At 38.6% G+C, this 16,229-nt stretch overlaps 1 protein-coding gene across 2 annotated transcripts in view; it reads left to right on the top strand.

The window, feature by feature from the left end:
• Positions 1-565: 565 nt before the first annotated feature.
• The window catches only part of LOC124242224 (cytochrome P450 3A12-like), a 33,756-nt gene continuing 18,092 nt past the window's right edge, over positions 566-16,229 (top strand). For both annotated transcript variants that reach the window (XM_046667029.1, XM_046667028.1), the window contains exons 1-7: positions 566-731; positions 4,351-4,444; positions 6,366-6,418; positions 9,106-9,205; positions 12,427-12,540; positions 12,811-12,899; positions 14,213-14,361. In XM_046667029.1, the coding sequence (XP_046522985.1) occupies positions 661-731; positions 4,351-4,444; positions 6,366-6,418; positions 9,106-9,205; positions 12,427-12,540; positions 12,811-12,899; positions 14,213-14,361 (670 nt within the window). In that variant the 5' untranslated portion in view covers positions 566-660. The remainder of the gene's footprint in view (positions 732-4,350; positions 4,445-6,365; positions 6,419-9,105; positions 9,206-12,426; positions 12,541-12,810; positions 12,900-14,212; positions 14,362-16,229) is intronic.

Raw genomic sequence — 16,229 nt, 5'->3', positions numbered from 1 at the left:
CTGTCTGATAAGAGAACAAGTGGAGGAAACAAGCAATAGCGCTGGAGGGTAGAGAGGAAAATAATAGAATTTGGAGGGATAGAAGTTGCCTAGAGGAGGATATGGTTATATCTAATGGTTGATGACTCAAAGGGAGGGGTTCTGTCTGAGATGGATTTTGAAGTATCAGTAAGAGCCTTCTAGGGGTCACAGGGCATTTCTAGGCAGAGGAAACTTCATTGGTAAAGATTTGTAACCTAGATTGTTTGAAGGATTTCAAGTATTTTGGAGTGTGGGCAGTCATGGAAACAAGGGAAGGTTAGAGGAGATTTAAGGCCAGTGGCTTTACGTAAGTTTATCTAATGTTTGGGCTTTCCAGTCATACTGATTGAGTTTTTTATTAATTTCCCACTGGATATGAACTTAAAGGAGGTCAAATTTGGAGTGTCTGTGATGTTTTGCTGACTGTCAAGGTGGAGAGGACACCTGCAGGTGAAGCACAGGTGGCCCTTCTACTGGCTGCATTTTCAGCCCCGCCCCCTCTCCCAGCACATAAATATTCCAGCCTCAGTGAATCTACACTGGTCTAAAAGGGAAGTTCTGTACCTACAGACCTGCAAAAAGTAGCACAGACTGCTGAAAGGAAAATTCATAGGAGAGAATCTCAGAAGGAGAGTGACTATGAACCTGATTCCAAGCTTCTCCACAGACACCTGGGTTCTGCTGGCTACTATCCTGGGGCTCCTCTATCTGTGAGTAACTGTCCAGGCTCATGTCCCCTGTTACATTTATCTTGGAGAGATAATCTGGCTCCCCTTTCCCTTGTGTGCTTTGAAGATGAAAAGAGTTAAGAGAGGGGAAGTTGCTTAAGCTTTGGGAGCTACAAACACGCAAGAGGTTATTATTGATCTAACCTGGAACCATTGAAGGAGTAAACCACCACCATTCCCAATTTCTGTAGGTAGGATCATTTTGTGACATTATTTGCTCCTGGTAATGATCTGATTGACTACCGCTTTGGACGTAGAGCCAAAGTTCAACAGATGAAGATTAAAAACAACTGGCCCTAGCACAGTGGGTTCTTCAACCCCTTCTCGAGATCCTGGAATCCCAGAGGCAGGAGGAAGTGGCTTGGGTTATTGTCTCATTATCTTCACCTTCCAGGTGCTGCATCTACTGCAAGGTACATATAGAAGGACTGACCCTTGTGTTATTTGGGTGGTTCCCTCTCCTCTGCCTTGCACCACCCAGCGCCCTATCCACAAGGCACCAGAGTGAACCTCAGTGTTCACTGAGGGTTGGAGATTGTTCTGCCTTTTTCATCAGATTGCCTTCCTTCTTTGCTGTGCCCTTCCCCTGGAAATCACCTCCTTACACTCCATTAGCCCATCCTGTAATACGCAGAACTGTTTACCCTTAAAAGAAGAATCTTTAGAGTGGAGGAAACCTGGTAGAAATCTTGAAATTGCATTATTTTCTCTCACCTTTTCCTTCCAGTTTCTGGGAGGGTTAGCATTAGTATACAGATCTATTTTCCCTCTGGTATGATATCTGTTAGCCACCTGCCAAGGCACGAACCCCAAAAGCCAATTTGGATTTTAAATATTTTTGCCCTTTATGTTATAGTACAGGAGGATGAATCAAAAGCATCCAGCAGAGTAATTTCTTTTATGGTGGGATTCCTGGCATTATGGAGTAGGTTGAGAGACCAGTTATTTTAGATGTGACCCCCTCCATGTTACATTTGACGTCTATCTCAATTTCGCTTTTTGAGAGTAGGAAATCCTGAACACAGATATGAATATAGGAAATATACATCTGGTTTTAATTCTTTGAAAGAAAAATTAGGAAGTTTGTGTACAGTGGTACTGTAGTTTCTAATGACAGTTTAAAATTAATTGTTACAATATAATTCCTTCTATTTAATTGCAGACTTTTTACTGAGAGAAGATTCTTTCCAGCATGTTCTTTCTATAGGGTAAAAGAGAGCTATTGTTTCATTATTTTTGACTACAAAGGTGTATAAATAACCTCACCCTTCTAGAATAATTCCAGGAGTATAAGACTACTGTACAAATATATACTTACATGATATAGATAGTATATGTGTTTTTAAATATACCTGCCCAGCACTTTGTTTTATTCTCTCAGTTCAGGTGAGTAAGCAAGACTGTGAGTCAGTGGTGTTATGAAAGACATCCAGGTAAGAGTCAGGGTGGAGTGGAATAATATTCCTCATCCCTAGGAGAAGACAACCCAGAGACACTCCTCAGTCTTGGTCCCACAGGGCCACAGGAGTCCCTCACAGGGCAGCAGGGATAGCATCTCATCTGCTTGAAGCCTGGAAACAGGGATGCCATATAAGTCACTGTGTGTAGTCTGTCTGACAGCAGGACTGTCACTACACAGTGTCACCACTGAGAAAACAGCCTTGTAGCCATAGAAGACACTGGTGAAGGCAAGAGTTAGTAGCTGTAGACAGTGCTCTCCTTGTGACCACACAATTAAAATAACTGACTTTATTGTAGGCCCTTCATTTGTACCAAAAGCAGCATTACTCTACCAAAAAGAGGGTGCTGGAAAGAAACCGAAGAATTTGCCAAGCCCACCCTCTGCCTTGATATGGAACCATGTGAGCTCAGACACAAGACCTTGTGGATTAATGTTGCTGACACCTTCAGTCAATTCCTTGGCCTCAATTGAGAGTTTAAGAAACACATTGAAGGTTCAGAATTAAAAATTGGTTTAATTGATTTGCCATGGTTGCAATGGCATGGGAAGCAACTGGGGTGGGACTAACCAAGGCCACCCCCATTTTTGCCAGTCAGTGCACATGCTTCTGTCAACTGTTCTGGAGGAAGGATCCAAGTGCCCTGCTGGGAGTGACCAAGGTGCCTCTGCTGGGTCCTTTGAACACATGTAGTTTCATGCAATTTTTCCAGTTTATTTCATCACATATTCTAGGGTTTGCTTGATTTATATAGAATATTTGGAGCCTATACTCTTTTAAAAGCTAACATCCAAAGAAGAAGCGACAAGCTCTTCATTTGACTCTCCGGAAGATTTTATGGCTACTAATTATGTTGTATGATACATCTTTTGCTTTCAACTGGAAGGTACCTGAAGTTTATAAGGTCCCCTGTCTTTCAGCTGACAGCACTTGTAGGGCATGTTGAATCATTTGTACATAGCATACTTTTCAGCCATACTTTCCTAATTTGCCTCTATAGAGTTAGCCGTGTAGGCCTAGGAACTTCTTGCTTAAAACTTTTGCAAGCAGCCTCTTCTGTAAGTGTCTTTCTTCCTCCATTCGGCCGCCTCTGAATAACACTGGAGTGGGAAGTCTTGCAAGATCCAGAAGCCCAAGTTGAGGGATTTCACACATGACACATGAAAGATGAATTGCAGACAGGCCTGACAGAGAGCACACCAACCTTAAGGGGTTTTCGAGATAATTCATGCACAGAGAGAGAAAACTAGCTGCTTTGTGACTGACTGTCTTGAAAAATGAGTGTTCCTGGCACTGTACTTAGCAATTAAGTATCACAGGTTGAATGACCAGATGGTACGAGGGGAATAATGGTCTAGAAATGGATTCTTTCGTCATTGGTTCCTTTATACAGTATCATTCAGGGAGCATATGGGTCAATCACCCTTTTCTTTAGCTCAAGTCAACCAAATTGCCTGACAACAGAGACTTGGGTGAAGCTGAAAGAAACTTACATTTCTACAAGGCCAAATTGAATCTTGAAGAGAGTTTTCACTCCATAGAAATAAGAACACTGTGGCTACTCCAAGGCCTCTCAGTGAAGATCGATTTAAGAAGAACCAGATCCTAAAATGGAGCCTTGGCATAGAGGGAAAGAAAAGCATGAAAGAAGCTGAGCAAAGTGTAGGAACAGTGTCAAGGCAGTTTCTCAGTAACTCTATGTTATTGAGTGGATGCAGTTACACAGATCTGATTATTGGAGCAGAAAAAAAATTTCCTCTTTCTACATACAATTAGCATCTCCAAATCACGGAAAAGGCAGCACAGTAAATAGACATGAGCGAATTCCCTAGAAGAATTCCAGCTTGAACCTCTCATGAGCATTCAAATTTGGGAACATTTAATGCATATTCATTCTAGGATTGGGACCATGGAGAATTCAGCTGCTTTTAGCTAGTCATTGTTACTTTTTGTGGGTCTCACAGTGGCGGTAGGAAAGAAGATGATAAGTGAGTGTGACTACTGCTGTTGGAGCTGCCGTTATTATTCATCGCCTACATGTTACCTCCTCACTTGACTGTTCCAGTTCTGAGTCAGTGACTGGCCAGCCCCAGCATCTATTCCACAATACCCGTGATTCCGCTTCCTCTTTCACTTTACAGATATGGGACCTATACACATGGGCTTTTTAAAAAACTAGGAATTCCTGGGCCAACACCTCTGCCTTTTTTGGGAAATGTCCTCAGCTATCGTAAGGTGAGTATCATTTGTCCTCCCTATTTTCCTTCTTATGCTTTCAGTCTCAGCTGAGTTTCATAGTAAAAATGCTCCTCCTCAGGAGGTAGTTATGAGGCTTCACACTTTCCAGAATGGTGTTATATGCCCCACCTAGTACATGGCAACGTTTATCCCAGGATACTAGTTTCAGCTGTTATGAGCCTCAGGTTTTTGCCTCAGTTGGACAGAGCAGCCCTCTGGCTGGCTGATTCAGCACAGGATTTGATGTTCCAACTTGTGAGCTTTATGAAGATTCTCTTTCTGCCAGGTGCAGATTGCCAGGAAGGTATTATCACACTTAGCATTAAGAGAAAAGAATGAGATGAGCGCCCCATAGTGGCTCATTCATCTGTGTAAAATTGAGTCAGACTTTTCTGTACATAGCATAAGTTCTGGGCAGCCTTTCTTTTTTTATTCCTCTTGGAAGGCTTTGAAACTTCAGTTTATCAGGCAGTCCAAGTATTCACCACTGAGTAATTTGCACACACTGAAATTCTCTCAAGAACTTCTAACTCCTCACAGTTATTTCCATGGCTCTACTTCAACTTTTGCTCTTCATGATGTCTTTTGAGATTTGAGAGATGGAACAAAAGCTTTTTAATTTACTTATCTGTGTTTAAAGGAAGCAATCTATAGTGAGTCTGAAGTGGGAGTGTGTATAACTAAGACAGGAGGATAGTTGTTTATCAACTTCAAATGTTTAACCTCTAGATGAGTTGTGTTTTATTTGTAAACAAAGGCAGACCCACTTACACTTAATCACTAGAAAGGAGAATATTTGATAAAATTATTAAAAATTTAATTTAACTAAATGGAATGTAATAGGTGACACCTGGATTGTGAATTTTGGCTAAGTCTTAGTGGTTAATCTACCTTTGATGCCTTACCCAGAGCCTTGCCCCTGGGGAGAGTTTTGAGCACACATCCAGATTGCAAGCAGTCAGAGCCTCACAAACATGCTCCTCTCTGCCTCGTATTCCCTTTTGCACTGGCCTGAGGCTTGTTTCTCAGATCTTGATTCTTTTAACTGAGGCCTTCAGTGCCTGATTACCACCTAAGAAATTCCTGTACTTTGTTTCCTCTGAAAAAGCAATAACTTCCTTTCTATCTTTCCTGAATCAGTTCTTTAGAAGGTGCACACCAAGACAAACATTTCTAGGATCCTGGTTTGCATATTTAAATCATCAAATATTACAGCTGAAAGTTAGCAATGGGGAGATATTTTCTAAGTTATAGGAGTGAAAACTCAAAACAACTGTTTTAATTTGTTTAGTCTTTTGTAGAGTGGTGGCATCTCCTGGTCCTTTCTGTGTTGAGCTAGAAAAGTAGAAGGCGGGCTCACTTTGTCATTCATTCACTCACTTTCTCACTCAACAAACAAGCCTTAGACTTATTCAAATCTCCTAGACTAAAAGAGGTCACTGTTGTCTTTAACTTCCTAATTCCCCTACATTTCTAGAGAGGGCTCATGATATAAATGAAAAGGATGCTTACTAGGAGATCAAAGAGTGTGCAGGCCACTCACATATTCCCTCAGTTTCAGTTTTCTCAAGTGACCATGCAGGTAATCATTGAGAGGTTTCTGAGATTTTAGAGACAACATATGCAGGAGCAAACACACTTCAGTAAGGCAAGAAGTTACTGAGTGTTCATAGACAAGGGTAAGCATTTAGTATCTATGATACTTGGAGAACATTTGAGTGCCTTTAAATTTCCCATTTCAAACAGCTCCTCTATTTTCTCTTCTTTGCCCTAAGAGGTCTCTGAGTAAGAGCTTCTCTCTTAACTGCCAATGAAAGATAGTAAGCCTGATTTCATGGGACTCGAGTCACGTTGATCCCAATTTGAGATAGGGTTCAATACATTCTGAGTAATAATCTAATTTTGTTTTTCCTTGCAGGGTTTTTGGGATTTTGACAAGACATGTTTTAAAAAGTATGGAAAAATATGGGGGTGAGTAGTCTTGGAATTTCCATTGCATAGACTTGTTTTTATGATGAAGCCCTGTGGTTTAGAAGGAAATCTTAGTCCAGAGCCTCTTGGGATGATGCCATCATTGTCAAGCTTTTTGGAGCCTTGTCCTCCCAGGGATCCCATATGTCCCCAGGGGTCAAAGTCTACATTCTGAATCAGGCTGGAAAGTTGCAGGTTATTGCTTTTCTCAAGACTTTGATGGCACAGGGATAGCTAGCATCACTTTCTGTCCAAGATCTCACTACCCCATTCACCTCCATTTTTTATTCTTTAAGTCACCTTTCATCGCATAAAAGTACATTGTATCAAATTGTTCTAATATGTGCTTTTAAATGCATGTTATTACTCTTTTCCAACATGATTTAATTGTAACTAAAAGCCAAAAGTTATTTATTAATATTTGGATTTAAGATGTCGTTTTGGGGGCCGGCCCCATGGCTGAGTGGTTAAGTTCCCACTCTCAGCTTTGGCACTCCAGGGTTTCGCTGGTTTGCATCCTGGGCGTGAACCTAGCACCACTCATGAAGCCATTCTCAGGGTGGCATCCCACATAACAGAGCCAGAAGAACTTACAACTAGAATAAAAAAAAAAGATGGCCTTTTGAAAGAAGGGCTGGTTGACTTAGGGAAAAAGATGGGAGCCCATTTATGATCAGCTTTTTTAACTTTCTCTGTAGCTGTGGAGTCATTAGTTTGTTTTAAATTTAGCAAAGATTTACTTTTCAATAGACATGTATACAAGTACTTCTGTATCTACTCCAGACTATTCACCTTGAACAGATGCACAAGGGTTCTAAACTGTAATGTTTCCCAGGGGGCTGATGGATTTGATGATTTTGTAGAGTGTCCTTGGCCTATTTTAGCAACTGTTTCCTTTCAGAGCTGCTGGAGGTTTGGTGAGAGCTGTGCGAGACATAACATGTCATGTTTGTATGCTAAAAGCAATTGGGAGAAGACTTTGCCTCTTCATATCTCTTCATCTTCTCTCATCAAGTCCTCAGAAACCATGGGCCTTGCTGATTTTGCATGGCCCAGAAAGGCAACTTGATTGAGTGGAAAGAACACACAGTGCTCGATCTCCACTGGCTCAGCTCAAACTCCCCTTCCACTTCTTAGTACTTGTGAGCTCTGGATGAAGTGGTTTTTCCCTTGTGGACCTCTCTCTGTTTAGGAAATGCTTGTCATGCTTGGGTGTAGATATGAACCACCGGGGAGAGCTTGTTAAAAATGCAGATTTGGGGGCCCATCCCCCTGCAGTATGGAGTCTGGAGAATCTGGGGTGAGGCGCAAGAATCTGAATTCTAACTCATTGTTAAAGGAATACTAAAGCTGTTATGGGATCATGAATATAAAGGGACGGTTCACAGCAATCCAAAGAGGAAAATGGTATAGGAGGTGCTGGGAGCAATTTTTCAGTATTATTGTCAAAACTTCACCACTGGCCCTTCACCCAGGTGTTTATGAAAAAATACAATGGGGAGAGAGAAATCATCCAGGAAATATGACCAATCTGATGGAAGAGGAGCCCTAAGTTTCAAGTCAATAACTTATATCCCTGCTTCAACACTAGATATACTCAGTGTCCACTTAAACCTTCTGAAAGTTAAAGACTATGTTTCAGAAATGGGCAGCATTAAATGCAGTGTTTCTCATCCATTTTTACATGTGATCACAAAACCATTTGAAATTCTTCTGTGAAGTCAAAGAAAGAATAGGCGAGACTTGTGCACAATCTTCCATTTTGTTCCAGAAAATGTGAATGATTTATAGTGGAAAGATAAATGCCAGAGGACACTGTAATTAAACTTATAGTAAACCTCTTGCTGGCGGCCCATTCCCATGATGGGTATTCTGACAGTCAGGGGGTCTGGCCAAATTGGGATGGATCACATATAAAAAGTCAGATTTGTGTGGTACATGTGTCAAAGTGGGCTTGCCCTGCTTCTAAGGGATGTCACCTACATGGAGCCCAAGGCTGACTTGAAAACCACATATTAGGATAAACATAAAGTAACGAAAAGAAAATATGCTTAAAATGAATTATACATGCTCTTTGGTTTTTTTAAAATTCTCTTTGTCCTTTTCTTTCAAATTTTTGTAACCATGATACTACCAAGGTCCTCCCTTGCAGGTAAAAATAATATTTCCTTTAAAAAATTGTAAAATGGTAAGCAAATTTTAGAAAATAGAGCAAAGAAGTAATTCATACTCCTACTATCACTTTTTGAGTATTCCAAGTCTTTTTCATTTGAAGAAACATTTTTACATATATGTGATCAGTATGTCTACAATTTTCATCTAACATACATGTGCATTTTTTATGTATTTCATGTATCCTCAAACTTATAATTTTGAATGACTGTGTGGATGGATTTTCTTTAATTAATTATTTTTTTATTCTTGGATAATTTATTCGCCTTCAATTTTTACTGACCTAAATTCCTTTTTGATGATAAAATACTTCAAACATACAGAAATCTACGAAGAGTGGTATAGAAAACACCCATGCACACACTACCTACACTTAAGTGTTCTAATGTTTTTCTAATCATGATCTCTAGGAATTTGGGTTATGTAACTTCAGGATGAAAGTCTGAACTTCCAGGCCTAGCTCAGCTGCAGGAACCAGCGTGTTAAATTTAATCAGCTCTGTTTCCCCAACACAGGTTTTACGATGGTCGACAGCCTGTGTTGGCCATCACGGATCCAGAGATGATCAAAACAGTATTAGTGAAAGAATGTTATTCCCTCTTCACAAACCGGCGGGTAGGCATCCATTTTATACTTATTTTAAAAGTTAATTTATTTATTAATTTTTTTTTTAATTGATTATGGATTCACAGGGAGTTGTCCCAAAAAGAAGTACAGGGCAGTTCCATGACATTTACCCTTCATCCTGTTTACCCCAGTGGTAATAACATGCATAACTATAGTATAATATGAAAGCAGGAAGTTGACATTGGTACTATCCACAGACTTTTATCAGATTTCATCATTTTTATGTGCACTCATCTGTGTATGTTGCTCTATGAAAATTTATTATATATGTAGATGTGTAAAGACTACCACACTCAACATACCTAATTGTTCCATCACCATAAGACTCCCCCTTACTATTCTTTTAAAGTCACAATACTTAGCTTGTCTTTTCTTCTTATCAGGAGCTTTACAGAGCAACCTTTATTTTATTTTGATGAAGGCAGTTTATCAGTTTTTCCTTTTATGGGCTATGCGTTTGTTGTCAAGTCTCAACATTCTTCACCTAGCCTTCAGTCCCAAAGACTTTCGCCTATTTTATGTTTTACATTTAATTCTTTGATCCGTCTTGTGTTAATTTTTGTATAATATGTGAGGTTTAGGTCAAAGTCCAGTTTTTTTTTTTCGCCTATACATGTCTAATTGCACCAGCACAATTTGTGAAAAGACTGTCTTTCCACCACTGAATAGCTTTTGAACCATTATCAAAAATCAGTTTGTCCTAAGTACACTCTTTGACTTCAGTCTTACAAGGATCTTTTCAGACACAGTATCTTCTCAGATAAAGGAAACAATAGAAAGAGTAAACAAATGGGACTTCATCAGACTAAAGAGCTTCTACACGGCAAGGGAAAACAGAATTGAAACAAAAACACAACTCATCAACTGCGAAAACATATTTGCAAATATTTTATTGGACAAGGGGTTAATCTCCATAATATATAAAGAATTCACACAACTCAACAACAAAAATTCAAACAACCCAATAAAAAAAACGGGCAGAGGAAGTGAACAGACATTTCTCCAAAGAATATATGTGGATGGCCAATAGGCACATGAAAAGACACTAATCATCACTGATCATCAAGGAAATGCAAACCAAAAGTGTATTAAGATATGACCTCACACCCATTATAATGGCTGAAATGACCAAAACAAAAAATAACAAATGTTGCAGAGGTTGTGGAGAAAAAGGAACACTCATACACTGCTGGTGGGAATGCAAACTGGTGCAGCCACTATGGAAAACAGTATGGAGATTTCTCATAAAATTAAAAATAGAAATACCATATGACCCAGCCATCCCACTACTGGGTATCTAACCAAAGAACTTGAAATCAGCAATTCAAAGAGAACCATGCACCCCGATGTTCATTGCAGCATTACTCATAGTAGCCAAGACATGGAAGCAACCTAAGTGCCCATCGACTGATGATTGGATGAAGAAGATGTGGTATACATATACAACGGAATACCATTCAGCCATAAAAAATATGAAATCATCCCATTCACAACAACATGGATGGACCTTGAGGGTATTATGTTAAGTGAAATAAGCGGGATAGAGAAAGGCAATCTCTGTATGACTCCACTCATATGTGGAAGATAAACAAACATGTGGGCAAAGAGAACAGATTAGTTGTTACCAGGCAAAACGGGTCATGGGAGTGGGGACAAAGGGTGAAGTGGTGCACCTATAATAGGACTGACAAAGAATAATGTACGACAGAAATTTCACAAGGTTGTAAACTATCATAACCTCAGTAAAAATAAAATAGAAAAAAGATCAGTTTGGCCTATTTATGTTTGTCTATTTCTTATTCTCTATTCTGTTCCTTGATCTATGTTTCTATCCTTACACCAGTACCACACAATCTTGATTACTGTAGCTACATAGTGAGTCTTAATGTTTAGAATGATTCCTTCCACTTTTTCTTCAGAATTTTTTTAGCTATTCTAAGTCCTCTGCCATTCCATACTAATTTACAATAAGCTTATCTATATTTACCAAAAAAAAGTTTAGATTTTGATAACAATTTATTTAAACCTATGGATCGATTTGGAGAAAAAAAATCTATATTTTTACTAGGTGAAGGCTTTCAATCTATAAACACAGTATGTCTCCATATATTTAGGATTTCTTTGATTAATTTCACCAACATTTTGTAGTTCTTGGCAGAGAAATCCTGTATATGTTTTGTTAAATTTACACCTGAAGTATTTCATTTGCTTTGGAGTGATTGTAAAAGGTATTGTGTTTTTAATGTGTTTTCACATTTTAATTATCATATAGATTTGTGGTTCATTTTTGTGTGTTGATCCTGTATTCCACAGCCTTGTTGAGCTCATTTATTATTTCTAGAGGTTTTCTTTTTACATTCCTTGAGATATTCTACATTGACAATTATGCCACCTCAAAATGTGGACACATATTTTTCCCTTTCCGCTATCTATGCCTTTTATTTCTTTTTCTTCACTTACTACAATGACTAGGACTTCCACAATGATTTTAAATAAGAGTGGCAAAAGCGGAATTTTTGCCCTCTTTCTAATCTTAGGAGGAAACATTCAATCTCTCACCATTTTAAAATTTTTATTTATTTACTTCCAACAAATAGTATATTTTTAAGGCATAATACGTGATGTTTTGAAATATGTATGCATTGTGAAATGATTACTACAAACAAATTAGTATATCCATCACTTCTCATAGTTACTTTTTTGTGTTTGTGGTAAGAACACTTAAGATGAACTCTTGTGGAAAATTTCAATTATGTAATACAGAGTTAAAAACTATAGTCACCATGCTGTTCATTAGTTCTTCAGAACTAGGTAGGTAAAGACAGAATTGGTCTGAGGCCACACACATTTTGACAAGACTATCTGTCACCAATTCCTTTGATCCCTGCACAGTCCTGGAGGATGTAGTAGCTCTAATTCTTGTTTACGGCCCTGGAAAAACATTTTCCCTACCACATGGGTCACTTGCATTTAAAAAGAGACTGGAATATAGAGATTCGAAACCACATCAGTGTCTGGATGTCTCCTCCATCCTCATAGGAACTTAGGCATTTGGGATAAATATTTATTGAATATCTAGTATAGGGTCTGATACTAAGTAGACAGTCACTAAAATTGTTGAGTAATAGACACTCGTTTAACAGATTTTCTACAACTGTTGAGACAACCAAAACTTATTTGAGGAAGAATGTTTTTACTTTCAACTCTAGCCTGTTGGTCCAGTGGGAATTTTGAAAAGTAGCATCACTTTATCTGAGGATGAACAATGGAAAAGAATGCGAACGTTGCTGTCTCCAACTTTCACCAGTGGAAAGCTCAAGGAGGTAAGAAAATAAGAGTACTTTTAATTAGACTCTTAAAGAATTAATAGGAGGACAGACAGGAAATAATACCTTACTTATGAGCCTCTTTTTGACGAGTAGTCTGATAAATTTGAGCTTCCTAAAAATGGTCTTTTATTATTATGTCTCGGAAGAGACATTCTAAGATTCATGACACAGTGTCACTTACTGCTCCATGCTCGTGAAAGCCACTTCTTTTTAGGACTTGAGTATCCACATTTAACCTCAGGTGATGCTGTCTTTTCTGTCTAGATGTTCCCCACCATTAGTCAGTATGGAGATGTGTTGGTGAGGAACCTGAGGAAGGAAGCAGAGAAAGGCATGCCCATCACCTTAAAAGAGTAAGTAGGAGTGCACCTGCTGGAATTCTGAGCTCTGTCACGAGACCCTCCAGCAGCCTGCCATTCAGCCCAAATTACCACTTTTGAGGTAATTTAGTGACCAAACAGAAGTAAGTGTGTAATGTTAAAACTTCAATGAGCTACCCAAGAATAGGTGGCTCACTCAAGAAGGCAGGGCAGCCAGGATAGAAAGGGTCTTCTCACCTGTGTACATGAGCCAGGGTTACTTTATCTGCTTAATTATCCCCTTGGATATTCTGGAAGACAAAAATACAAAGTTTAGAAAGAAGAAACATAATCACACCAATGTTTTATGTGTAGAGGGTAAGGAATGGTGGGAAGGACAGGCACTTGGTGCATATCGGTGGGCAGGAAAATTCCAATGTGGAACTTGGAACAAGTTAAACCTCTTCACAGGTTTACTGAGGATCCCAGGAAAGCACTAAATAATAAATCTTACTGCCACTTCTTCTTCCTTCAGTTTCAAAAGAGAGAAAGTCCTGTACAGAGTATGGGTAGGGTTACCATATCATTTATTGTCTATACTGGGATTTTTTTTAATTATGCAGAAACAGTTGTAATCTGAGATTGCAGTGAGAAGACTGGGGACATATGATCACTTAACCATGGGATCTGCCAAATCAATTGTGAAGTGATACGTTATATTCTATAAACTAGGAGCATCCTCAGTTCTTACATTTTACAGAAATGAGTCTGCAATTGGGGCAACCTGAGATCACTGGTGTTAAGGTAGAGCCAATCCTTCAAAAGTCTTATCAGGGGTGTAGAGAAGGAGGGATGATGTTCCTGGCAACTCAGAACAGGATGCTGCTGTTCTGTAATGTGCTAAAGAGGAATCGGGTCTGAGCATAGACACTCTGGTGAGTCAAGCCCCAGATTAATGTCACCTTTCTTGACTTCTCTAGGAAGAGTTAATTATTCTACCCTCTGTCCTGCTCAGAGTGTGTATATACCTACTTTTGCCCATACTCAAAGCACTCTACTGTAATTTGTCAGTTTATGGGCACCTATCCAGCTATGTCTGAACTCCTGAGCTCAGAGGTTGGTCTAACTTGCACTAGTGTCCCGATCACAGGGGGCCAGCTGAATGATTGGAACCTGATAAACACCTCATGAATGAGTGTGGTGGTAGCACAGACTCTTCAGATCATCCAGCCAAATGTTCTGAAGTGTGTAACTCTTTTTCTTTCTTGCCTGGACATATGAATTTATATCCACTTCTCGCATCATATGTTGGATTAAATATTAAAGAGGTGCTGATTTTAATTTTCTATGCTTCTTTCTCCACACAGGTTCTTTGGGGCCTACAGCATGGATGTGATTACTGGCATATCATTTGGAGTGAACATTGATTCCCTCAACAACCCACAACATCCCTTTGTGGAAAACTGCAAGAACATCTTAAAATTTCATTTCTTCGATCCACTCACTATCTTATTATGTATGTGGACTGCTACTTTCCTTTTTTTCCTTGCTTCCTTCCTTCTTGCCTTTATTCCTTCTTTCTTTTGATCCTTCCTTCCTTCATTTCTTTCTTGCATTCCTTCTTTTTTTCTTTCACAGTTTTATTAATGGTTAATTCATATACCACATAATTCACCCATTTAAAATGTACACTTCAATGTTTTTTACAAATTATATGTCCATCAACAGATGAATGGATAAAGAAAACAAGGTATAAATATATAGTGGAATAGCATTCAGTTGTAAAAAAGAGAGAAATCCTGCCATTTGCTACAACATAGATATACCTGGAGGGCATTATGAGTGAAATGTCAGACAGAGAAAGATCAAAACTGTATTCCACTTATGTGTGGAATTTAAGATAAAAAAATCTCATAGAAACAAGTTCAAATTTCTGATTTGCAGAGGTGGGAGTTGAGGGATGGGGTAACTGGAAGAAAGCAGTCAAAAGGTACAAATTTTCAGTTGTGAGATAAATAAGTACTGGGGATATAAAATACAACATGATAACTATAGCTAACACTTCTGTATGGTATAATTGTAAATTTTTAAAAGAGAATCCTAAAAGTTCTTATCACAAAGGAAAAATAATGTAAATATATTAGGTGATGATGTTAACTAAAGTTATTGTTGTAATCATTTTTCAACATATGTATTTCAAGTTATTATTCTGTACACCTTAAACTTATACAGTGTTATATGTCAAATATATCTCAAGAAAACTGAAGAAAAAATTTTAGTGCACTCAAAGATATGTGCAAGCGCCACGATAGTCAATTGTAGAACATTTTTCTCAACACAAATACCCTGTGCTGTTAACAATCACCTCCCTCTCCCCTTACTCCTATGCAACCACTAATCTACTTTTGGTCGCTTACATATTTGCCTATTCTGGACAGTTCATATAAATAGAATCATATAATACGTGGTATTTTATAGTTGGCTTCTTTCATTTAACATATGTTTTCAAGGTTCATTATTGCAGTAGCATGTGTCAGTACTTCATTTCTTTTTATGGTCAGATAATATTTCATTGCATGGATATACTACCTTTTGTTTATCCATTGAATATGTGTTTTCAAATATTTTGGGTATGTACTCGGAGGTGGAATTGCTGAGTTATGTAGTAACTCTGTGTTTAACTTATTAAGGAACTGCCAAACTGTTTTCCACTATAGCTACACCATTTTACATTCCCACCAGCAATGGGTGAAGGTTCCAGTTTCTCCACATCTTTGCCAACACTTGGTCAACACTAATCTATTTTCTTAATTATGGTCATCCTAGTGAGTGTCAAGTGTTATACCTTGTTGTGGTTTTGATTTGCATTTTCCTAATGGCTAATGATGTTCAACAACTTTTTATATGCTCCTTGGCCATTTGGTATTTTTGAGAAAGATTAACCCTGAGCTAACATCTGCTGCCAATCCTCTTCTTTTTGCTGACGAAGACTGGCCCTGAGGTAACATCCGTGCCCATCTTCCTCTACTTTATATGTGGGGTTCCTGCCACAGCATGGCTTGACAAGCAGTGCCATGTCCATACCAGGCATCTGAACCAGCAAACTCTGGGCCACTGAAGTGGAACGTACAAACTTAACCACTCTGCCACCAGGCTGGGCCCACTTGTTGGCCCTTTTTATATCTTTAGATAAATGTCTTCAATCTTTTGCCTATTTATAGTTGGATTGTTTGTCTTTTTGTTGTTGAGTTGTAAGAGTTTTTTTTTTATATATATTCTGCAGAAGAATCCCTTATCAGATATTTGATTTGCAATTTTTTTCTCTCTTTCTGGAAGTTTCTTTTTACTCTCATGCTAGTGTCTTTTGAAGCACAAAACTTTTAA

Source organism: Equus quagga, chromosome 7, assembly GCF_021613505.1.
Source record: "Equus quagga isolate Etosha38 chromosome 7, UCLA_HA_Equagga_1.0, whole genome shotgun sequence".
In the NCBI taxonomy this organism is placed as follows: Eukaryota; Metazoa; Chordata; class Mammalia; order Perissodactyla; family Equidae; genus Equus; species Equus quagga.
This window is presented reverse-complemented; position numbering and strand designations above follow the sequence as displayed.